Source organism: Vicia villosa, linkage group LG6 (assembly GCF_029867415.1).
Source record: "Vicia villosa cultivar HV-30 ecotype Madison, WI linkage group LG6, Vvil1.0, whole genome shotgun sequence".
Lineage (NCBI taxonomy): Eukaryota > Viridiplantae > Streptophyta > Magnoliopsida > Fabales > Fabaceae > Vicia > Vicia villosa.
Window position 1 is genome coordinate 146001868 of NC_081185.1, and position 22859 is coordinate 146024726.

General features: G+C 30.5%; 3 protein-coding genes across 3 annotated transcripts; all 3 read right to left on the reverse strand.

The window, feature by feature from the left end:
* Positions 1–1110: 1110 nt before the first annotated feature.
* LOC131612652 (alpha-L-arabinofuranosidase 1-like) lies at positions 1111–4727 on the reverse strand. Its single transcript, XM_058884415.1, has 15 exons — positions 4560–4727; positions 4398–4452; positions 4013–4221; positions 3803–3924; positions 3538–3691; positions 3344–3413; positions 3065–3210; positions 2882–2980; positions 2515–2778; positions 2317–2388; positions 2119–2222; positions 1903–1959; positions 1608–1803; positions 1374–1517; positions 1111–1251 (listed from the first exon to the last, which is right to left on the reverse strand). The coding sequence occupies exons 1-15, from the start codon at positions 4725–4727 to the stop codon at positions 1156–1158; spliced, it is 1956 nt and encodes a 651-aa protein (XP_058740398.1). The 3' UTR covers positions 1111–1155.
* A 3702-nt stretch (positions 4728–8429) lies between these two features.
* Positions 8430–8774, reverse strand: LOC131614913 (uncharacterized). The gene has a single exon (XM_058886447.1). The coding sequence runs from the start codon at positions 8772–8774 to the stop codon at positions 8430–8432; it is 345 nt and encodes a 114-aa protein (XP_058742430.1).
* A 9512-nt stretch (positions 8775–18286) lies between these two features.
* Positions 18287–21988, reverse strand: LOC131612653 (alpha-L-arabinofuranosidase 1-like). The gene is made up of 15 exons (XM_058884416.1): positions 21821–21988; positions 21659–21713; positions 21274–21482; positions 21064–21185; positions 20799–20952; positions 20605–20674; positions 20326–20471; positions 20143–20241; positions 19776–20039; positions 19578–19649; positions 19380–19483; positions 19080–19136; positions 18785–18980; positions 18551–18694; positions 18287–18427 (listed from the first exon to the last, which is right to left on the reverse strand). The coding sequence occupies exons 1-15, from the start codon at positions 21986–21988 to the stop codon at positions 18332–18334; spliced, it is 1956 nt and encodes a 651-aa protein (XP_058740399.1). The 3' UTR covers positions 18287–18331.
* Positions 21989–22859: the final 871 nt, after the last annotated feature.

The window sequence follows — 22859 nt, forward strand, 5'->3', positions numbered from 1 at the left end:
ATATGTTTGTCCACATTGAAGTGAGTGATAAAAATGTAGAGGTTAGAGAGTAGAGATTACAACTAGTAGAAATTCGGAAGGGAGTTGAACTGAAGCCAGATGTAGCAAATAAGTTTTGTTGGTAGAGAAGGAAGATGAGTGGGAGGAAGAAACTATAGGAGATGTGAGACGAATTTGGAAGACAAAGGTTCCTTCAAAGATAAAGATTTTTGTATGGAGGATGTTGCTTAATAGAATTCCAACCAGAGATCAACTTTCAAGGAGAGGGATTCTGCATGATATTCATGTTAAGGTACATGCTTGCTATTTGGAAGATGGAGAAACTTTAGCTCATCTGTTCTTTCAATGTAGAATAGGGCTAAAGGTATGGGAAAATATTTTCCATTGGTTAGATATGGAGGAGGAGAAGAATGAGGACGGTAGAAATCATTTCCATTTTTTTTTACAGTATTGCAAGAAAATCTAATGTTGGTGTGATTTGGATGGACACTGTGTAGTGCTTAGCTTATGGTTGATGAGAAACAACATTATATATGTTTAATAACATAATTAGTTTTGTTGATGATATTGTGTCGAACATTGAACTGATCTCGTGGTTGTGGTTGTAATTGGAGTAAAGAATAGAGTGTGTGTTAGATACTATGACTGATGTAAAAGTCCTAGAGACTTCTTAAATTTGTAATGTTTCTTGTATCGAGCAAAGGTACCCCTTGTACTCTAATTAGTCCATTTTTCTTATAAAAATAATTTAAAAGAAAATTTGCTTAAATTTTTTTTTTAGCTTTTGATGAATGGACAAACTTTCCATAGACTTCTTCAAGTTTTTTGCCACCACTTACATATCGAAAATATTTATATGCTTAAAGGTCCGTCTTTCTCTCAAATGTGCAGTTTTTATTTGTTTTCCCAGGTGTATCAATTTCTTTTTTTGGTTTGAGTATATTATATTTACTTAATTTGATATAAAATTTAAATATTGATATATATATATATATATATATATATATATATATATATATATATATGGATGGCAAGGGAGAAATAATCTATGCAGTAGAAATAAAACTCTATACATTTTTTTCATTAATTGCTTATAAACAACTTTCTCCCATTCTTCCAATATAAACAAAAAAAACCATCCAACATCATATTGTTTTAAATTAATAAATCTAGTGATGTAACTGAATAAGGAGGAAGAGCAACAATCATGTCATTGCTTGCATTAAAAAGTGGAGTTCTTTTAGGCACAATCTGCACATATAAAAAATTGATAAAAAAAATTATATATTGCAATAATTTTGATTAAAAAATAAAAAATAGTTTCTATTTTTAAAAAAAATTGTAAATTTATTTTGTTTAAAAATAAAGTGTACCTTTGTTGGTTCTGAGAAAGAATTCTCATCCATTTTATTGGAGGATGTAAGCACCACCATTGACGAACCAAATTGTTGAACTTTTGATTTTAAACCATTTATTAAAATATTAAAATTTTCCGTTGCATTTCCAAAATTCACTGCCTGCAAAAGTTAATAATTCCAATTTTATTTAATTTTTAAGTAAGTACGAAACACTAACATTTATCTTTATTTAAATTAAGTTATTATTACCTTGACTTTTAGATAATTGTTTCCATCTTGAGAATTTTTATACTGAATTGCTGATGCAACAATTGAGCTAGAAGAATTTTGAAGAATTGAATTAAGAAAGGTTGCTCCACTAGAGTCAATAAAAAATTGTTGGAGCCAATAACTTGGAGTTCTATAACTTTCATAAGAGTTAAATACAACTGCATCTGGCATCCAACTGAAAATATATAGAAAATAAATTAAATAAATCATCTCTGTTTATATAGATGTATATAAATGGTAAATAAAAATGAATGGCAAGACATTAGAAAATTACGCTCTGTCATTTGTGTTTACAAAGAGGGGTGCATAGGCAACCATGCTGACGACATCACTGTAAAAAATAGAAAAATAATTGAAATTTATGTCAAAATTGATGAAATGTTGGTACGTTAAACCAACTCAATAAGTTATTGTGCAGGAACATTTGAATGCAGAAATGACATTTCAGCTAGTAGAATGTTGGAAAAAAACTAATGGAATATAACCTAACCTATTTTTTTCAAGTCCAATAAGAAATGCAGCCTCAGCCACAGCTGCGTAAAGGCTTCCATTTCCCGCATCTTCCTTCCAAACAGCATACTCACTAACAAATGCCTATAAAGTGTAATTAATAAAACATGAATAAATTTTTCCAACAATTAATAATTATTTCAATAAATAAATTCAAAAAAATAATTAATAATCAAACCTTTGGTCCGGATCGTAATGCATTATCAAACCTTGTATATTGGGAAAACATCTCCTTTGAATTTGAATAAATCTAATAATTGAAAAATATATATAACATGTAAGTCACTTTACGTCAATTCAAAATTAATGATAGTAAAAAGTAATATTTTTAAAATTGAAAACAAATATAAATAATTAAATTAAATAATATTTTTACATGAAAATCATAAAGATCTGCTGTATGATTGAGTGGTTGTTGAGAACCGTCACAATTTGAGATAATCTGAATGTCAGGATAATTATGTTTTATAGCTTCATAAAATTTGAGATAATTTCCTTCATAATTATATTTACCACAATCTTCATTTCCTACTGCAACATATCTCAAATCAAATGGGTGGGGATGTCCCATGGAAGCTCTAAGAGAACCCCATTTTGATTTTGGAGAACCTCTCGCAAACTCAATACCATCTAAGGCTTCCTATTAATTAATAATCAAAAAGTGTAAATAAAATAAATAAATAAGTTAATTAAAATTATAAATACATTTTAAATAATAAAAAATAATATTAAGAAAATTATACTTGCACAAATGGTGATATCGCAGACGTATTAACTTCATCATGATGACTAATACCATTATTAAACACCCAAATTGGAAATGCACCAAGATCCTCAGATAACTGTTTAATAAACAAAAATATTAATATTTTTTAATTAGAAAAGAAAAATATTTAATATTGAAAAAAGTATTAAAAAAAAATTACTTGAAGCCCCTCAAAATAACCAAATCCATCATCTGTCCAATACTTCCAGACATCACCATAGTGGCCAGGTCTCTCTTCCCATGCTCCAACTGTATCTTTCCACCTAAAAGCATTTCTCAAATAATCTCCTTCAACATAACAACCACCTATAACCAATAATAAAAATTTAGGGATCAAATAAATTTTTATAAATTAAAATAATATTAATAATCATTTTACTATCAATTTCAGCACAATTAATTAAAGTTACAAAATTAAACTATTATTATTTTATCATACCTGGAAATCTAAAAAATTTTGGCTTCAAATCCGCCAACATTTCAAAAAGATCTCTTCGAAAACCATGACCCTATTCCAAATTTTAAAAAATAATTTAATTATTATTATTATAAATATAATTATTAATAAAATAATTGTATATAATTTAATTATTATAATAATTATTATTATTATTATTATTTTATGCATAATACCTTGTATGTATCTAATGGCATAGCTGAGATTTGATCTAACCATAATACTCCTTTTTTAGTTGTTGTTATTTGTAGATTTGAATTGTGATTAGTACTTTTGGCTTCAAGAATTGTTTCCATCTTACTCCACTTTGTAACATTAACTCCAAAAGCTCTGATATTCATTCATTAATAACTCAATAATTAGTTTATTTTAGTTGGATAATAATAAAATAATAAACAAGATGTCGTTTCAAAAAATTAATTAAAGAAATAGAATTATAACCTTATTTTGGTTGAAGCTATTTTGACACCATTATCAGATCCAACAAATGAAACTTGTAAATTAATTGGACCAAGTGATCTAACATAGAACACTACTTTATATTTCTTCCCTTCCTCAATATTCTGTTTATATAAAACATTGTAAAAATATTATAAATAACTCCAATTTTCTTTAAATGATAAATAGAATGTTGTATTAATTGATACTCACCATTCCCCAAAAACCTGGATTGGAAATACCGACACCACCTCGAGGACAAGATTTTTTATGACAAAGAACATCCATACGTAATGCAATTTTATTACGCTCAAAACAAGAAGAATGTTCGGTTGATACGATAATGGATGATTGATTTTCTCCAATAATTGTCCATGGATAAATATTTGAGGTCCCATTAGTGGAAACTTCTGCTTCAAAACCTGAAACATTAATTTACAAAAGATATATAAAATAGTGAAACAGATCTAACGACTAGAATAAATATTAAAAAGGAAACAAAATTAGTAACATAAAATTTTAAAGTAAATATATGAAATTTGTTTCTTATTAGGAAAATAAACTCAAAGATGAATTTTTTCAGTGACAATATATATACCTCTATTATTCACAAGTTCTGCCCATAATCCCCCAGCTCCAGCATGATTTATCTCCTGAAAATTATATATTACATTAATATATTATAAGATAACATTTCACGCATACAATAATTTATATGTAATATTAACAATTATAAAAATCAATTAAAAATGTAATTTACTTCAAAAAAAGCTCCAAAAAATGTATCTGGAATAAGTCTTCCAGAACTGGCATCAATCACTAGTTTTGATGTGATCTCGTTAGAATTAGCATCTACGTGATATTCAAAAATGATCAAACATACAACTAAGGAGAAAATAAAAGAAGTGAAAGAAGGTAAGAAAGACATTGTAAATTTGTAATATATTTTGATTAATTGTTTTCACTCATATTTATAAAGGAACAACAACGTTATTGAAGATGACGATAAGGATGATTTGTTGTTAGCAACATAATCTATAATTTGATTGTTTTCTATTTTTAAATTAAATTATTATAAATAATCCTAAATTTGAATTAGTTTTTTATTTTTAAACAACATTACCTTATTATGTTCTGACGTGTGAAATAATTATATTCCCCTTATCTCATAATGGCTGTACGTACAACTCTGTCAGTGCACAATTAACATATACTTTTTAAAGATCTCTTACAGAAAAGTTTGCAATGTTATTAAATGGTAAACACCATATATATATATATATATATATATATATATATATATATATATATATATATATATATATATATATATATATATATGAATGAAATGTAATTATAGTGCGTGGATGATATAGTATTTGAAATGACACATGTTATGCTTTATATAAGGAGGGTAGTTAAAAACCGTCTCCATGAAATTTGACGCCTAATGCAGGTGATCCTTCGATCTAATCCAACTGTGGGTAGTGTGCTTGAGGTCGGAATCACGTTCCCTCAAGTGTGGTTGAGTCTCATGTTATCTACGGGCCTTTACACGCAATGCATGATATTGGGCCTTTCGACGCGAGCCTTACGAGCAGCCTAGAACAATTTTCCCCTAAGCCAATGTTCATACTTGAAGAATAAGGGTTTGTCGTGCATGTTTTAGTTCGGCCTCTAGTATAAGGGAGAGAGTGGAAAATATTAGATTGGACATTAGTAACATTATGAACAGATGCATTAAAGACCGTACCCGTGATTATAAATGTTTACTAGGGATCCTCGATGCTTGGATTTATGCTTGGAAATATTGATGCCTTCTTATACCAGAGTCCTCGTGTATTATGACCAATATGAAATATGATATTAGCAATTGGTGGCGCGGTTCACGTTTCCCAATACCAGTTACTATAGATCGTGCAATTTCATTTTGTTGTAAGATATACGGAGAGCCCTATATTTAACATCCCCTTTTTCGTTTCTCATGGATCTTGAGAACCTTTTTTCTTCACGTCTCTTTCTTTAAACTTTGCTAATATCCTTTGGCTACGTATCCTTTAACCTACACCCCTTTGGATAAATGTTCAACAAGAACCTTTCGAGTCAGTCTTTTTTAAGCCTAAAACCTTTCTCTCTTTTACAATCGTTTGCTACGTTAGGGTTTTTTAGAGAAGGGAATTTGTAAAGAGAAACTCATCATTGATGGCGGGACAATATGTGGTGATATATACTCTAGAAAGATGTTAGGGTTTTTGGCCCTTATGAAATCTTTTTCCATTGATGACTTCAACGAGGATGTGAAACTTAATTTGATATCAACACTATGCTTTAACTATTAGTTGTTTCTCTTTACATATTAGCAATAATTTTAAATGAATAACTCTATTCTAGGAGCTCAAGACGCGATAAAAGACAACTCAATCGTGTTTGTAGATCGAGAGACATTGGTAGCTTTATGTATCTAGTATTTGTGTGAATATGAGATTTTCTTTTTAAACTTTAAGGTTAAAGTATTTATAGTAGTATTGAGCCAGGATCCTATGCCCCTCGAGAATAACAACCATTTTATAGAGATGTGGGAGTGGGTAGTTAATCCTCTATTATTTAGGAGAGTGTGGTTAACTTCTCCATGACTTCTTCCACGCTATTGTGGACCAAGGAAAAGTCACACTATGGCAAATAAGAACTTAGACAATGCTTTTTTTTATCATCTTAGGCACCGCTTTCAAGCACTATCTATTTAGGCGCTGTTGTACGCATATGCAACACATTTTTTAAATGTAAAAGTGCCGGCTTAAGCGCAATTTAGGCAATGCTTTATGTTAAAAAGAGCTGGCGTAAGTCCTCTTTAAGTAGCACTTTTCGATAAAAATGTCATTGTAAGTCTTTTAAGGCAGCGCTTTTTGATAAAAGTGCTGGCGTAAGGCATCATTAATAAACACTTTCTGATAAAAGTGTTGGCATAAATCCTTTTTAGACAACTTTTTTTGATAAAAGAGATGATGTTAGTTTTCTTTAGGCAGCACTTTCTAATGAAAGTGATGATGTAAGGCATCATTCAAAAGTACTTTCTGATAAAAATGTTGGCGTATATCCTTGTTAGACATTACTTTTGTGATAAAAGAACTGGTGTTAGTTCTCTTTAGGCATCTCTTTCTGCTAATAAGCATTGTCTTATATATACTTTACACAATTATTTTGTTTAACTTAAGTCGTCCTTAGCCAACTCTTTTATTAATAAGCATTGGCTCAATTAAAAGAGATCAAATATTTTGTATCATCATATTCAAACCATTTATGGAATAATTAAAACAATGACTAATTTTTTGGCTCATACCACAATCCATGTCATCAACTACAAATCAAAGTAACATTTTATCATCGATATTTGAGTCATATAGGAACACAATGATTTGTAATTTGAAGAGGTAATTGAAATTAGGGTATATCAAATTCCAGACATCTTATTACTTGTTGGGACATCTGATCTGACACAACGTGTAACACCCCAATTCTACCCCAATATTTATTCATAAATCTGAGTATAAAATTTCAAACATTCATATGGGATATCACATTTCGTCATTTAAATCATTTACGACATACACACCTTCACATAGATACATAGCACATATAATCAAAATGGACAACTATAATAAATTATTTAGTCTCCAAAAGTCACTTCATCGAATAAAATTTAACCACGCAGTGGATTCACAAAACTTCCCAAAAATTAAGTCAACACCATAGCATCTTAACAAAACAACTTCAAAGTACAAATTAAATTGCAAAACGTCATTGAAAATTCAGCAAAACAAATAATTAATAAAACACGCGTTTGTCCCCCGAGTGCTACGTATCAGAGCGACAATCGAAACGCAGAGACAATATTAATCCCCTAAACCCCACATACAATTCATCATACCCTCGTTTATAGAGCAAGAACCCCACCCTTACCTTTGGATTGAAGGTCTCTCTAATTTACGTTCCTGTCAAAATCCCCCAAAATCGTTCCGCTATGAAAATTGCTCGTATTCTCTCTTCTCCTATTTTCCTCTTCTCTGCTGCTTTGCTATTTATCCACAATGTTATGTTTTCTGGTTTTGTAAAACCTTAGTGGTATACCCTAAGTGCCTCACTACTAAATTTGGGCCTAAACAAAATTATTCACGTACAACACTTACCTCTAGCCCATCTAATTTACTCACAGTATACCCCCTTTACTCTTAGTCTCAAATTCTCGGTTTAATCTTAATTACTCGATAAATTCCCAAAACACCAAATATTATTCTAATAATATTTCTAATACTAAAAATATTAAAATTCACGATTGACTCTCGACCCGTTATCCCGCAAAAATACCGACTCGGTCGCTCACAATACGCCCAAACTCAATAAATACTAAAATAATTCAAATTAAATAATAAATCGATATACAGGTGTTACAAATCTCCCCCACTTAGAATATTTTCGTCCTAAAAAATTTACCTGATCCAAACAACTCGGGATAGGATTCCCGCATCCTGCTTTCCAACTCCCGAGTCATGCTTTCTCCAGCAGCTCCCGTCCAAACCACTTTTACCAACGCAATATCCTTGCCTCTGAGCGTCTTTGTTTCACGATCCAAAATTCATACCGGCATCGTCTTCACCATGAGATTATCCCGTACTTGCACATCATCCATATGAACCACATGCGACGGATGGAAAACATACTTCCGGAGTTGTGATACATGGAACACATCATGCAAAATCGAAAGATTAGGCGGTAACGCTATTCTATACGCCACATTTCCAAATTTTTCCAATATCTGATACATACCAATAAAACAAGGAGTGAGCTTCTTAGACTTCAATGCTCGCCCAACACCAGTCACAGGTGTAACTCTAAAAAATACATGGTCACCCGCTTGAAATTTCAAATCCTTCCTTCGCTTATCATGATAACTCTTTTGTCTACTTTGTGAAGCTTTCATCTTTTCTCGAATCAACCTCACCTTCTCGATAGCTTATCAGACAATTTCTGGTCCAAGCACCACACTTTCTCCAAATTCATTCCAACACAGAGGAGTCCTACATCTCCGACCGTACAATGCCTAAAAGGGTGCCATTCCGATACTAGAATGGTAACTATTATTATATGTGAACCCAATCAATGGAAGGTAAGTATCCCACGAACCGCCCTGCTCAAGAACACATGCTCTTAGCAGATCCTCCAATGATTGAATATTCCTCTTCGTCTGACCATCCGTCTGAGGTGATACGCCGAACTCAGTCTCAACTTAGAACCCAACGCCTCTTGCAAACTCTTCTAAAAATCAGATGTTAAACTCGGATCTCTATCCGGCACGATACACAAAGGAATGCCATGCATCCTAACAATCGCACTGGTATAAATCTCCACCAACTTCGACACTAGGTATGTGATGTTAATAGGAATAAAATGAGCCGACTTCATAAGCTTATCAACAATCACCCAAATAGAATCATGTCCTCTTGAAGTATTAGGTAATCCCGTCACAAAGTCCATAGAAATACTGTCCCCCTTCCATTCCGAAACTTCTAACGGTTGTATCAATCCCGCAGGCTTCTGATGTTAAACTTTCGATATGTAAAACAGGAAGACACACTTCCAAAACAATACCTAGCAAAGACTCTTGACTAAGAACTATACTTAGAGTGACTTAAAAGCTTCCTCCAAGAATAATGAACATTATATGCTTAAAAGCTTAAGAATGAACAATGGAGAATTACAACTCTAAACATCAGTCCTACTCTCATATCTACATGATATTCGAGAGGCTTGCACATACCAACTCTTCTAGAGAGTGGCTTACAGACTCAACCTTAATAATTTAAACTTTTACATCTTCGACTAGTAATTTTTCCTAGGTTACAATGCTTCTATTTATAACCTTTTTCCCAACTGGATTTGGGCTTTTAATCACAGCTTATTGGCTGCTACAAATCAGCAGAAAACTTCTGCACAAAGATAGGTCTTCAATCAAATCTTCCTAAATTATCTCCATAATTAGAAAGTGAATATTCTTCTTGATTTAGACTCGAATCTTCCAAACCTAACAGTCAGCTCTACATAGGATAGCATAATATTCCCAGAATATTCTGAATCATTTAAATCTTGAACCTATCTAACAACCCAGTCCAAAACAATCGCGATGTCAAATAGCTTCTGCATAGGACATCTTGTCTGACATGTTGCTTTAGTTGATAGAACATCTTAACTCAACATTCTTCTTCATAGGACATCTTGTTCAACCTGTTCTTTTAACCAAGATAACACATCCTGTTTATCACAGTGTTGCTATATTTGTTTTACTAAAATTAATGCCTATCCTAAATCTAGAGAACTGATAATAATATTAGGTTAGACAAATTGAAATTTAATTATTTTCCAATTAAGCATAGTTATGAAACTCATCAAACCAAATAAAACTAAATAATGGTTTAAGATTCCAACTAGATATATTAACTAGCAGCCCAAACCAACTCTAATTCCTAAAAACAAGCTCAATGCAACATTCAACATTACCTATCACAAGAACTTGTTATATGTACATCCTATAGTTGGCTCTTAAAAGTGCTCTATTAGTACATCTATGATGACATATTTCACTCCAACATTAAACATCCCCTTTATTTCTATTCACAACCATATTTGGCCTTGGCCATGTATTATTTTTTGAGAGTTTCTAAAATTAAGTATCTAATGAGTGTGTCCAGTTTCCAATTTCCTCTCAACTAATGCAGAACTACCTCCAAGATGTATCTCAGTAACTTTTGAGAGAAATAGAAATCCATTAAGCAATTGATATAAACCATATCTAAAACATCTAAATAAACATTTTTAGAAAAGGTAATATGATATATTAAATATTAAAATAATATTGCAATAACAATGAATTTTTAAAATAACATCTCCTCTAAGTTAAAAATATATTTTATTTTTATAATTCTATAGAAGCTCTCATTTAATTTTATATGATAGTCTATAAGCCCAAAAGAACTTTTAAGTAAGAGAAAACTATGAATGTAGTTTAACTAATGACCTAAAGGTTAAAAGTTAAATGAATTACACAAGAAGATATTTTGATCTGTTTACTAATTTTCCATTTGAATGCTAAGATGCACAAGTCTATAACAAAATTTTTTATTGCTCTTGTCCCAAAGATTCTGAGCCCTCAAGAGTTAGATGAATATAAGCCTAAATTCCCTGTTGGTTGTTTCTATGAAATTCTCTCAAAACGGTTGGTTGCAAGACTAAAAAGTATTCTTAGTAGGGTGGTTTCTGAATCACAACATCTTTTGTTACGGGATGACAAATGTTAGATGGTGTTCTAGTGCTTAATGATATAATAGATTTAGCAAACAAAGACAAGAAGCAGTGTATGCTTTTGAAAATTAATTTTGAACAACCTCACGACTGTGTGAGTTAGAATGACCTCATGTTTATTCTTATGAGTATTGATTGTGAAGATAGATGGAAGCATGCATCTTCATTGGTAGCACGTCAATCTTAGTAAATGGGAGCCCGACAAATGATTGCAAGGTTAAGAGAGGCTTAAGACAAGGGGATCCTCTACCCACTTTTATGATTTCCATAACAGTAGAAGGTTTGGCTTTCCTAATCAATAAAGCAGTTTGGTTAGAAGTTGTTGCAAGGTTCCAAATAGATGATCAAACTGAGCATAAGATTCTCTAATTTGTAGATGACACACTTATAATTCGGAAAGGTAGTTGGGAGAATTTTTTGAGTTTGACTGCAACTCCAAGGGGTTTTGAATTGGTGTCAAGGTTAAAAGTGAACTTCTTCAAGAGCAAGCTTTTTGGCATTCATATAGAGGAGAATGTCTTGGAGGCAACATCTCAATTCTTATCTTGTTGTGTAGAGTCTATACCTTTCATGTTTTTTGGCATTCCTATAGGGTCTAATCCAAGAAGGTGTGAAACTTGGAGACCTATGGTTGATAGCATGAATAAGAAGCTCTCGTCTTGGATAGATAATTGGTTATCACTAGGAGGAAGAGTAACATTGATGAATTATGTCTTTCCAAGCATACCTTTTTATTTCATGTCTTTTTATAAAGCTCCTAAGAAGATTGTGGACCTCCGTTTTTTTTATCCGGGCCATACCTCTGTTCGGTAGAGATACGTGAACTGACTCTTTTTTATCGCTTAATGCTTTCGCATTTCTGAAAATATCACAGAGTCTCCACCGACCTTTTATTTTATCCAATTAAGGAAAGGTTTATAAAAGACACAGAAAAAAGACCTTTGAGAAATTCTGGGTAAGGGGGTAGGTTATACAAAGGGAAGGTGTTAGCACCCTTTGTATCCATGGTTATCCATGGGCTCTTAAGTTTGCTTAGCTCAATTGTTTTTCGATCACTTTTTAATTGCTCTGAAATTGCTCATATGTGGTTCCCAAATACTTTTGTAAATTGAATTTTGTAATGATCCGTGCGTGGATATATACAAAATGCTTGTTTATCTTTCGAAAGATGTTTTTGAAAAGAGCGTTAACTTTGTAATAATCCGTGTTTGGATGTATACAAAGTATTGTCTTTTTTGAAAGTTTTGTTTTGAAAAACAACAGTGTATGAGAATTTTGTTTGTTTTGATTTGAGCAAGCAAACTAGGAGGTCTACCCTGAGTTGTAAGGTCTTTATCCTATTTCCTTTAAAAATCTATCCTTTCACCGGATATAAAAGCAAGGTTCGATTTTGTACTCAAAACAGTAGAATTTGACTTTGATTTTGAAAGATTGTGAAAGGGATTTACCTTAAGAGGTGCAAATGTGATTGTGATTGGATTCAGATATTTATCTTTGAAGTTAGTGATCTAACGGTTTAATTTTATCTTTGACATACACACAGTTTATATATATGCGGGAAATTAAAATGCGGAAATGTAAAGTGCGGAAAGTAAATCTACACTATTACATCGATTGTGCAGGAAATGTAAACTAGCCTATTTACATCAATTTGACATCCTATACATTTATCTAGGAATTTAAATTGCAAGAAAAATAAAAGGCATGTTTTTGGATTTTTTATGGTTTATTTTAATTATAATTAATGCATGATTAATTAAATTAAAATGAAGAAAAAAAGATGAAAATAGATTTAAACCTAGAAATTAAGTTTAAAATATGTACAAAATATTTGTCAATTAATTTTAAAACAAAACTAATTTTTTTTGGAATTTTTGAAATTGATTTGAAATTGATTTAAGTTAATTAAAACATAATTATGCAAATAATTATAAAAATAATTAAAACTTAAAAAGAAAATTATTCAAAATATGTACAAAATTAGTTTATAATATATAAACAATACTTAATATAAAGAACAATTTTTTTTATGATTTTTTGATTGGTTAGAATAATTAAAAAGCAAATATATAAATATATACTAATTAATTATGCAAAATATTGGAATTTTGAAGAAAAATAAAATATTTTTATTTCAGAAAATAATATATTATTTTAGAAGTCTAAAAATATTTTTTGTGTATTTTTTGGATTTTTAAAACTATTTTTAATTAATTTATCAAAGAAATTAAAATAAAATAGAAAATAAAATAGAAATAAAAGGATACTGATCCTGTGTGGTTTGATTGAGGGAGTATGATGTGCACGCGTGATCTGGAGCATTGGATGACTCATTAAATGAAATCAAGTGGTCCAGATGGTGAGGCACGTGGGATACGTTACACCTGCAAAACACTGGATTAGTGGAAAGTTTAAAAAACACGCGCGCGCTTCTGGACCAATGAGGGGGAGACACCTCATCATCTTCAACCTTCAGACAAGGCCTTTTACAGCGCTTTTGTAAAAAAGCGCTATTGTAAGTGAGCCCTAATTCTGCAAAATAACGAATAGGGGTAAACAAGCAAATAAATTTGGCGCGATGGTACCATTCAACTCGTTTTGTCCATACGAATCTAATGGTGCTAATTAGAACCTCTAATTTTGCCTAATTTGGAAAGCCCTAATTTTGAAGCTATGAACCCTAAAATGGTGATTTCGTTTGTACATGTCCAAACTTCAATTAAGTTTCCAGAAACGATCTACACCTCAAACCAAACTCAATAGTATGTCTACATCTTGTTAAACCTGTGTGGATAACCAGATACGAATTGATTTTAGTTTGAACAAATTTTGACCTGTGTAGCTCGATTCAGTGAGCTTCAAGGCTTGTAATTGATTGAGATAGTTTCAGTGATGTTCAAGGAAGGTGTATGAATGCTTAGTTTGTATTGAAATGGACTGAAATTACAAATTCGAATTTGAGCTTTCTTTGAATTTTTTTCAAGTGATTACAAGTGTTATGAGCTTATGAATGCTTCTGAACTCGCCTCTCTTCTGTTACTGAACTATGATAGCTTATTTATAAGCATTGAGTGCTTACAATTGAGGCTAAGAAGTGTCTTTAGTTGCCTTTGTTGAAACTTTGATTTTTTAATATTAAAAAAGCTTGAATTCTTGACCAAGTCATCTTGCCTTCAATGCACCTGCCTTGCCCTTCAATTCTCTGCAGAAAGATGAAGATTCTTTGAGGTGAGTCATGCTTGATTTGTAAGCTAACCATTATCCATGCATTTTCCTTTTAATTTTAATCTTAAAATAAGATAAAATCATGCAAAAATGGATAAAAAAAGGTATGGGCTTAGTCTTGGTCGTGGGAGGCCCATAGTAACATGGCAAAGATGTTTGAACCATAAAAACTTGGCCCCTTTTGGAAAAAATGCAATTTTGAACAATGTTGGTTTCATGCATTTTCCAAAATTTAGCCAACTTTAACAAGGTGTAAATCCTTCAATTTTTGTCATATGAAGGAGATCTTGCACTTTTTGGAAACCTCAAAGAGTCCTCTAACCAATGCCTTTGGTCTCATGTCAAAATGATTTTTGATGCTCTTTGTGTGTCCTTTTGAAAAAAGTGTCTTTTTGTTGACTTTGAAAATGACCTGTAATGTCTTTGATCATATTTTTCAAATGGTGAATGCAATGACCATGGGATCAATTGCATTTGAAATATAATTGAATTTCCTTCAAAATGAGCTTTGGTTTGAATTTTTTGGATGAAGGATGAGAGAGTTATGATCATTCAAAGTTGAGTTGACTTTTCAGGCAAAAACCCTAATTTTGAATCTTAGGGTTTTGTTGATTTTTGATCTTTCCTTGATGAATTATGATCATACAATGATCAAATGATGAATCCTTTGACAAAATATGGACTTTGACAAAAAATTTCATTTTTGACTGTCTGTTGACTTTTTTGGTCAAACGGGTCGTCTGTTGACTGTTTGAGCTGCTGACGGTGCGTCTGAGTGATTTGAAGTTTGAAAATTTGTATGATGGTACTTTGAGATATATGGATGTGCATGAAATCCATTTGAGCTCTCAAAAACTTGTTTCTCCTGTAAAAACAAGAAAACCCTAGTCAGGGACTGTTTGTGTAGGAGATAGTTAAACGTACCTGATTTTTGTGCAGTGTTGAGTCTCTGCTAATCGCGTGATATTCAGAAGACTTCTTGAACAAAAATCTTGGAATTTTGAATTGTGAAAGATTGATTTGATTGATGGTACAAAACACTGAGAATTGTACTGCCAGCAGTTTGGCTGTCAACTGACTGTCCAGGTATTGAAACAGCAGTTAGAGTGAAAAATCAACAGTCAAAGTTAATTTTCTTTTTTGTTGTTTTTTTTTTATGTTTTTATGTGAAAAATGAAAGTTTATTTACATGACTTGTTAGAAAAACACAGACATAATAAATAACTAATATTTACTGTATGCGGGCAAAATTACCGATAATAACCCTGAAAATCATTTAATGCACAGAAAAATGAATATTTGACTGGCAGAAAACACATAAAATATTATCTGAGTAATTAAGCAATATTATGACAAATAGTACAACATTTAATACTGACAGTACAAATATTACATACTATATTGAACAGTACGACGAATAAACGGTACATTTAAGAAATAAGAAATACGACAAATGTTAAGAATGACGATTGATAACCCATGCTATGAACAATAACATGTAGATGATTGGGAGCATAACCATTGCAGGTCCACACTCCTCAGGACTATGCAGGCAGAAGAAAGTCATGATCACCGTAGCAATGGTGATGACTGTAAGAGACAGTGTCTCTATCCATTTTGCCATTCTTGTTAGGGAAGAAGAGAAGATGGATTATGAAGTGGAAATTTGAGAAATGAATTAGAATTTGATGTGAGATTTTATGGAAGAATGAGAGGTATTTATAGAATGGAAAGAAGGATAGAGACGTTGGGGAATAGTGTGATTCCGTACAAAAGGAAAATTTGAGTGGAAATAAGATTTGAAAGAAAGTGGAGATAGTGTTGGAAAAAAGAGAGATTTGATTTTTGAAAAAGAGATTTGAAAAGATTTTTAAAAATAATGGAATATAGTACAAAAATTAAATGGAAACAAAAGATAATAATAATCTACTTGTTACCAGTACAGTCTGAGTTTCCTGATTCTGCGCCTGCAAAAAGATTTAACTCTGTACCAATTGTTTCAGTACTATTTATCTGTAAATAAATAAATAGCATGTGTGAAGTAATAAACAACATTTGGCGTTTGCGTAAGAATAAATTCAACTGCAGGCCAAATTACTGTATAAGAAAAATTCTAAAAACTAAGTATTTCATATGTAAGGATATTTGTTGAAATAAAAATCCATGATTATATGAGACTCTTAATTTTCAGATTGGAGTTTTCTTGAAAAAAGATGCGGGCAAATTTTGGGGTATAACAAAGATCATCAAGGAAATTATCCAAATTGACAACATATTTCGTGTCCATGGTAATGAAGACAAGAGAGGAATCAATTGGATAAAATGTAGTAATATTTTCAAACCAAAAGAGGCTGGTGGCTTGAAAGTAAGGAACATGTAATCTTTTAACATTGCTTTAGTTTTCAAGTGGAAATGGATGATGTTGCTTGAAGATGAGGCAATTTGGAGGGATATTCTAACGTTTAAGTATGGAAACCTTTAGAAGTACATTCTGTGAGGTAATGGACCGAGAGGAAATAGAAAGGCACCAAATTAGTGGATTAACATTCAATAAATTATTAGGAAAAATCAAGCTCAAGATGATTGGTTTATTACAAATATTTAAAGCAAAATAGGTGCAAGAAGTAGGATATTTTTTTTGAAAGTATAGATGGTTAGGTAGTAAGCCTTTGATCTTTACTTTACCTGTTTGTTCCAGGCGACTGCCAAACCAAATGTCTTGATTAGTGATATGGAAGGTTGGCTTGATAGAGTTTGGAATATGTTTGTCCACATTGAAGTGAGTGATAAAAATGTAGAGGTTAGAGAGTAGAGATTACAACTAGTAGAAATTCGGAAGGGAGTTGAAATGAAGCCAGATGTAGCAAATAAGTTTTGTTGGTAGAGAAGGAAGATGAGTGGGAGGAAGAAACTATAGGAGATGTGAGACGAATTTGGAAGACAAAGGTTCCTTCAAAGATAAAGATTTTTGTATGGAGGATGTTGCTTAATAGAATTCCAACCAGAGATCAACTTTCAAGGAGAGGGATTCTGCATGATATTCATGTTAAGGTACATGCTTGCTATTTGGAAGATGGAGAAACTTTAGCTCATCTGTTCTTTCAATGTAGAAGAGGGCTAAAGGTATGGGAAAATATTTTCCATTGGTTAGATATGGAGGAGGAGAAGAATGAGGACGGTAGAAATCATTTCCATTTTTTTTTACAGTATTGCAAGAAAATCTAATGTTGGTGTGATTTGGATGGACACTGTGTAGTGCTTAGCTTATGGTTGATGAGAAACAACATTATATATGTTTAATAACATAATTAGTTTTGTTGATGATATTGTGTCGAACATTGAACTGATCTCGTGGTTGTGGTTGTAATTGGAGTAAAGAATAGAGTGTGTGTTAGATACTATGACTGATGTAAAAGTCCTAGAGACTTCTTAAATTTGTAATGTTTCTTGTATCGAGCAAAGGTACCCCTTGTACTCTAATTAGTCCATTTTTCTTATAAAAATAATTTAAAAAAAAATTTGCTTAAATTTTTTTTTTAGCTTTTGATGAATGGACAAACTTTCCATAGACTTCTTCAAGTTTTTTGCCACCACTTACATATCGAAAATATTTATATGCTTAAAGGTCCGTCTTTCTCTCAAATGTGCAGTTTTTATTTGTTTTCCCAGGTGTATCAATTTCTTTTTTTGGTTTGAGTATATTATATTTACTTAATTTGATATAAAATTTAAATATTGATATATATATATATATATATATATATATATATATATATATATATATATATATATATATATATATATATATATATATATATATATATATATGGATGGCAAGGGAGAAATAATCTATGCAGTAGAAATAAAACTCTATACATTTTTTCATTAATTGCTTATAAACAACTTTCTCCCATTCTTCCAATATAAACAAAAAAAACCATCCAACATCATATTGTTTTAAATTAATAAATCTAGTGATGTAACTGAATAAGGAGGAAGAGCAACAATCATGTCATTGCTTGCATTAAAAAGTGGAGTTCTTTTAGGCACAATCTGCACATATAAAAAATTGATAAAAAAAAATTATATATTGCAATAATTCTGATTAAAAAATAAAAAATAGTTTCTATTTTAAAAAAAAATTGTAAATTTATTTTGTTTAAAAATAAAGTGTACCTTTGTTGGTTCTGAGAAAGAATTCTCATCCATTTTATTGGAGGATGTAAGCACCACCATTGACGAACCAAATTGTTGAACTTTTGATTTTAAACCATTTATTAAAATATTAAAATTTTCCGTTGCATTTCCAAAATTCACTGCCTGCAAAAGTTAATAATTCCAATTTTATTTAATTTTTAAGTAAGTACGAAACACTAACATTTATCTTTATTTAAATTAAGTTATTATTACCTTGACTTTTAGATAATTGTTTCCATCTTGAGAATTTTTATACTGAATTGCTGATGCAACAATTGAGCTAGAAGAATTTTGAAGAATTGAATTAAGAAAGGTTGCTCCACTAGAGTCAATAAAAAATTGTTGGAGCCAATAACTTGGAGTTCTATAACTTTCATAAGAGTTAAATACAACTGCATCTGGCATCCAACTGAAAATATATAGAAAATAAATTAAATAAATCATCTCTGTTTATATAGATGTATATAAATGGTAAATAAAAATGAATGGCAAGACATTAGAAAATTACGCTCTGTCATTTGTGTTTACAAAGAGGGGTGCATAGGCAACCATGCTGACGACATCACTGTAAAAAATAGAAAAATAATTGAAATTTATGTCAAAATTGATGAAATGTTGGTACGTTAAACCAACTCAATAAGTTATTGTGCAGGAACATTTGAATGCAGAAATGACATTTCAGCTAGTAGAATGTTGGAAAAAACTAATGGAATGTTATATATATATATATATATATATATATATATATATATATATATATATATATATATATATATATATATATATATATATATATATATAACCTAACCTATTTTTTTCAAGTCCAATAAGAAATGCAGCCTCAGCCACAGCTGCGTAAAGGCTTCCATTTCCCGCATCTTCCTTCCAAACAGCATACTCACTAACAAATGCCTATAAAGTGTAATTAATAAAACATGAATAAATTTTTCCAACAATTAATAATTATTTCAATAAATAAATTCAAAAAAATAATTAATAATCAAACCTTTGGTCCGGATCGTAATGCATTATCAAACCTTGTATATTGGGAAAACATCTCCTTTGAATTTGAATAAATCTAATAATTGAAAAATATATATAACATGTAAGTCACTTTACGTCAATTCAAAATTAATGATAGTAAAAAGTAATATTTTTAAAATTGAAAACAAATATAAATAATTAAATTAAATAATATTTTTACATGAAAATCATAAAGATCTGCTGTATGATTGAGTGGTTGTTGAGAACCGTCACAATTTGAGATAATCTGAATGTCAGGATAATTATGTTTTATAGCTTCATAAAATTTGAGATAATTTCCTTCATAATTATATTTACCACAATCTTCATTTCCTACTGCAACATATCTCAAATCAAATGGGTGTGGATGTCCCATGGAAGCTCTAAGAGAACCCCATTTTGATTTTGGAGAACCTCTCGCAAACTCAATACCATCTAAGGCTTCCTATTAATTAATAATCAAAAAGTGTAAATAAAATAAATAAATAAGTTAATTAAAATTATAAATACATTTTAAATAATAAAAAATAATATTAAGAAAATTATACTTGCACAAATGGTGATATCGCAGACGTATTAACTTCATCATGATGACTAATACCATTATTAAACACCCAAATTGGAAATGCACCAAGATCCTCAGATAACTGTTTAATAAACAAAAATATTAATATTTTTTAATTAGAAAAGAAAAATATTTAATATTGAAAAAAGTATTAAAAAAAAATTACTTGAAGCCCCTCAAAATAACCAAATCCATCATCTGTCCAATACTTCCAGACATCACCATAGTGGCCAGGTCTCTCTTCCCATGCTCCAACTGTATCTTTCCACCTAAAAGCATTTCTCAAATAATCTCCTTCAACATAACAACCACCTATAACCAATAATAAAAATTTAGGGATCAAATAAATTTTTATAAATTAAAATAATATTAATAATCATTTTACTATCAATTTCAGCACAATTAATTAAAGTTACAAAATTAAACTATTATTATTTTATCATACCTGGAAATCTAAAAAATTTTGGCTTCAAATCCGCCAACATTTCAAAAAGATCTCTTCGAAAACCATGACCCTATTCCAAATTTTAAAAAATAATTTAATTATTATTATTATAAATATAATTATTAATAAAATAATTGTATATAATTTAATTATTATAATAATAATTATTATTATTATTATTTTATGCATAATACCTTGTATGTATCTAATGGCATGGCTGAGATTTGATCTAACCATAATACTCCTTTTTTAGTTGTTGTTATTTGTAGATTTGAATTGTGATTAGTACTTTTGGCTTCAAGAATTGTTTCCATCTTACTCCACTTTGTAACATTAACTCCAAAAGCTCTGATATTCATTCATTAATAACTCAATAATTAGTTTATTTTAGTTGGATAATAATAAAATAATAAACAAGATGTCGTTTCAAAAAATTAATTAAAGAAATAGAATTATAACCTTATTTTGGTTGAAGCTATTTTGACACCATTATCAGATCCAACAAATGAAACTTGTAAATTAATTGGACCAAGTGATCTAACATAGAACACTACTTTATATTTCTTCCCTTCCTCAATATTCTGTTTATATAAAACATTGTAAAAATATTATAAATAACTCCAATTTTCTTTAAATGATAAATAGAATGTTGTATTAATTGATACTCACCATTCCCCAAAAACCTGGATTGGAAATACCGACACCACCTCGAGGACAAGATTTTTTATGACAAAGAACATCCATACGTAATGCAATTTTATTACGCTCAAAACAAGAAGAATGTTCGGTTGATACGATAATGGATGATTGATTTTCTCCAATAATTGTCCATGGATAAATATTTGAGGTCCCATTAGTGGAAACTTCTGCTTCAAAACCTGAAACATTAATTTACAAAAGATATATAAAATAGTGAAACAGATCTAACGACTAGAATAAATATTAAAAAGGAAACAAAATTAGTAACATAAAATTTTAAAGTAAATATATGAAATTTGTTTCTTATTAGGAAAATAAACTCAAAGATGAATTTTTTCAGTGACAATATATATACCTCTATTATTCACAAGTTCTGCCCATAATCCCCCAGCTCCAGCATGATTTATCTCCTGAAAATTATATATTACATTAATATATTATAAGATAACATTTCACGCATACAATAATTTATATGTAATATTAACAATTATAAAAATCAATTAAAAATGTAATTTACTTCAAAAAAAGCTCCAAAAAATGTATCTGGAATAAGTCTTCCAGAACCGGCATCAATCACTAGTTTTGATGTGATCTCGTTAGAATTAGCATCTACGTGATATTCAAAAATGATCAAACATACAACTAAGGAGAAAATAAAAGAAGTGAAAGAAGGTAAGAAAGACATTGTAAATTTGTAATATATTTTGATTAATTGTTTTCACTCATATTTATAAAGGAACAACAACATTATTGAAGATGACGATAAGGATGATTTGTTGTTAGCAACATAATCTATAATTTGATTGTTTTCTATTTTTAAATTAAATTATTATAAATAATCCTAAATTTGAATTAGTTTTTTATTTTTAAACAACATTACCTTATTATGTCCTGACGTGTGAAATAATTATATTCCCCTTATCTCATAATGGTTGTACGTACAACTCTGTCAGTGCACAATTAACATATACTTTTTAAAGATCTCTTACAGAAAAGTTTGCAATGTTATTAAATGGTAAACACCATATATAAATGAATGAATGTAATTTAATTATAGTGCGTGGATGATATAGTATTTGAAATGACACGTGTTATGCTTTATATAAGGAGGGTAGTTAAAAACCGTCTCCATGGAATTTGACGCCTAATGCAGGTGATCCTTCGATCTAATCCAACTGTGGGTAGTGTGCTTGAGGTCGGAATCACGTTCCCTCAAGTGTGGTTGAGTCTCATGTTATCTACGGGCCTTTACACGCAATACATGATATTGGGCCTTTCGATGCGAGCCTTACGAGCAGCCTAGAACAGTTTTCCCCTAAGCCAATGTTCATACTTGAAGAATAAGGGTTTGTCGTGCATGTTTTAGTTCGGCCTCTAGTATAAGGGAGAGAGTGGAAAATCTTAGATTGGACATTAGTAACATTATGAACAGATGCATTAAAGACCATACCCGTGATTAGAAATGTTTACTAGGGATCCTCGATGCTTGGATTTATGCTTGGAAATATTGATGCCTTCTTATACCAGAGTCCTCGTGTATTATGACCAATATGAAA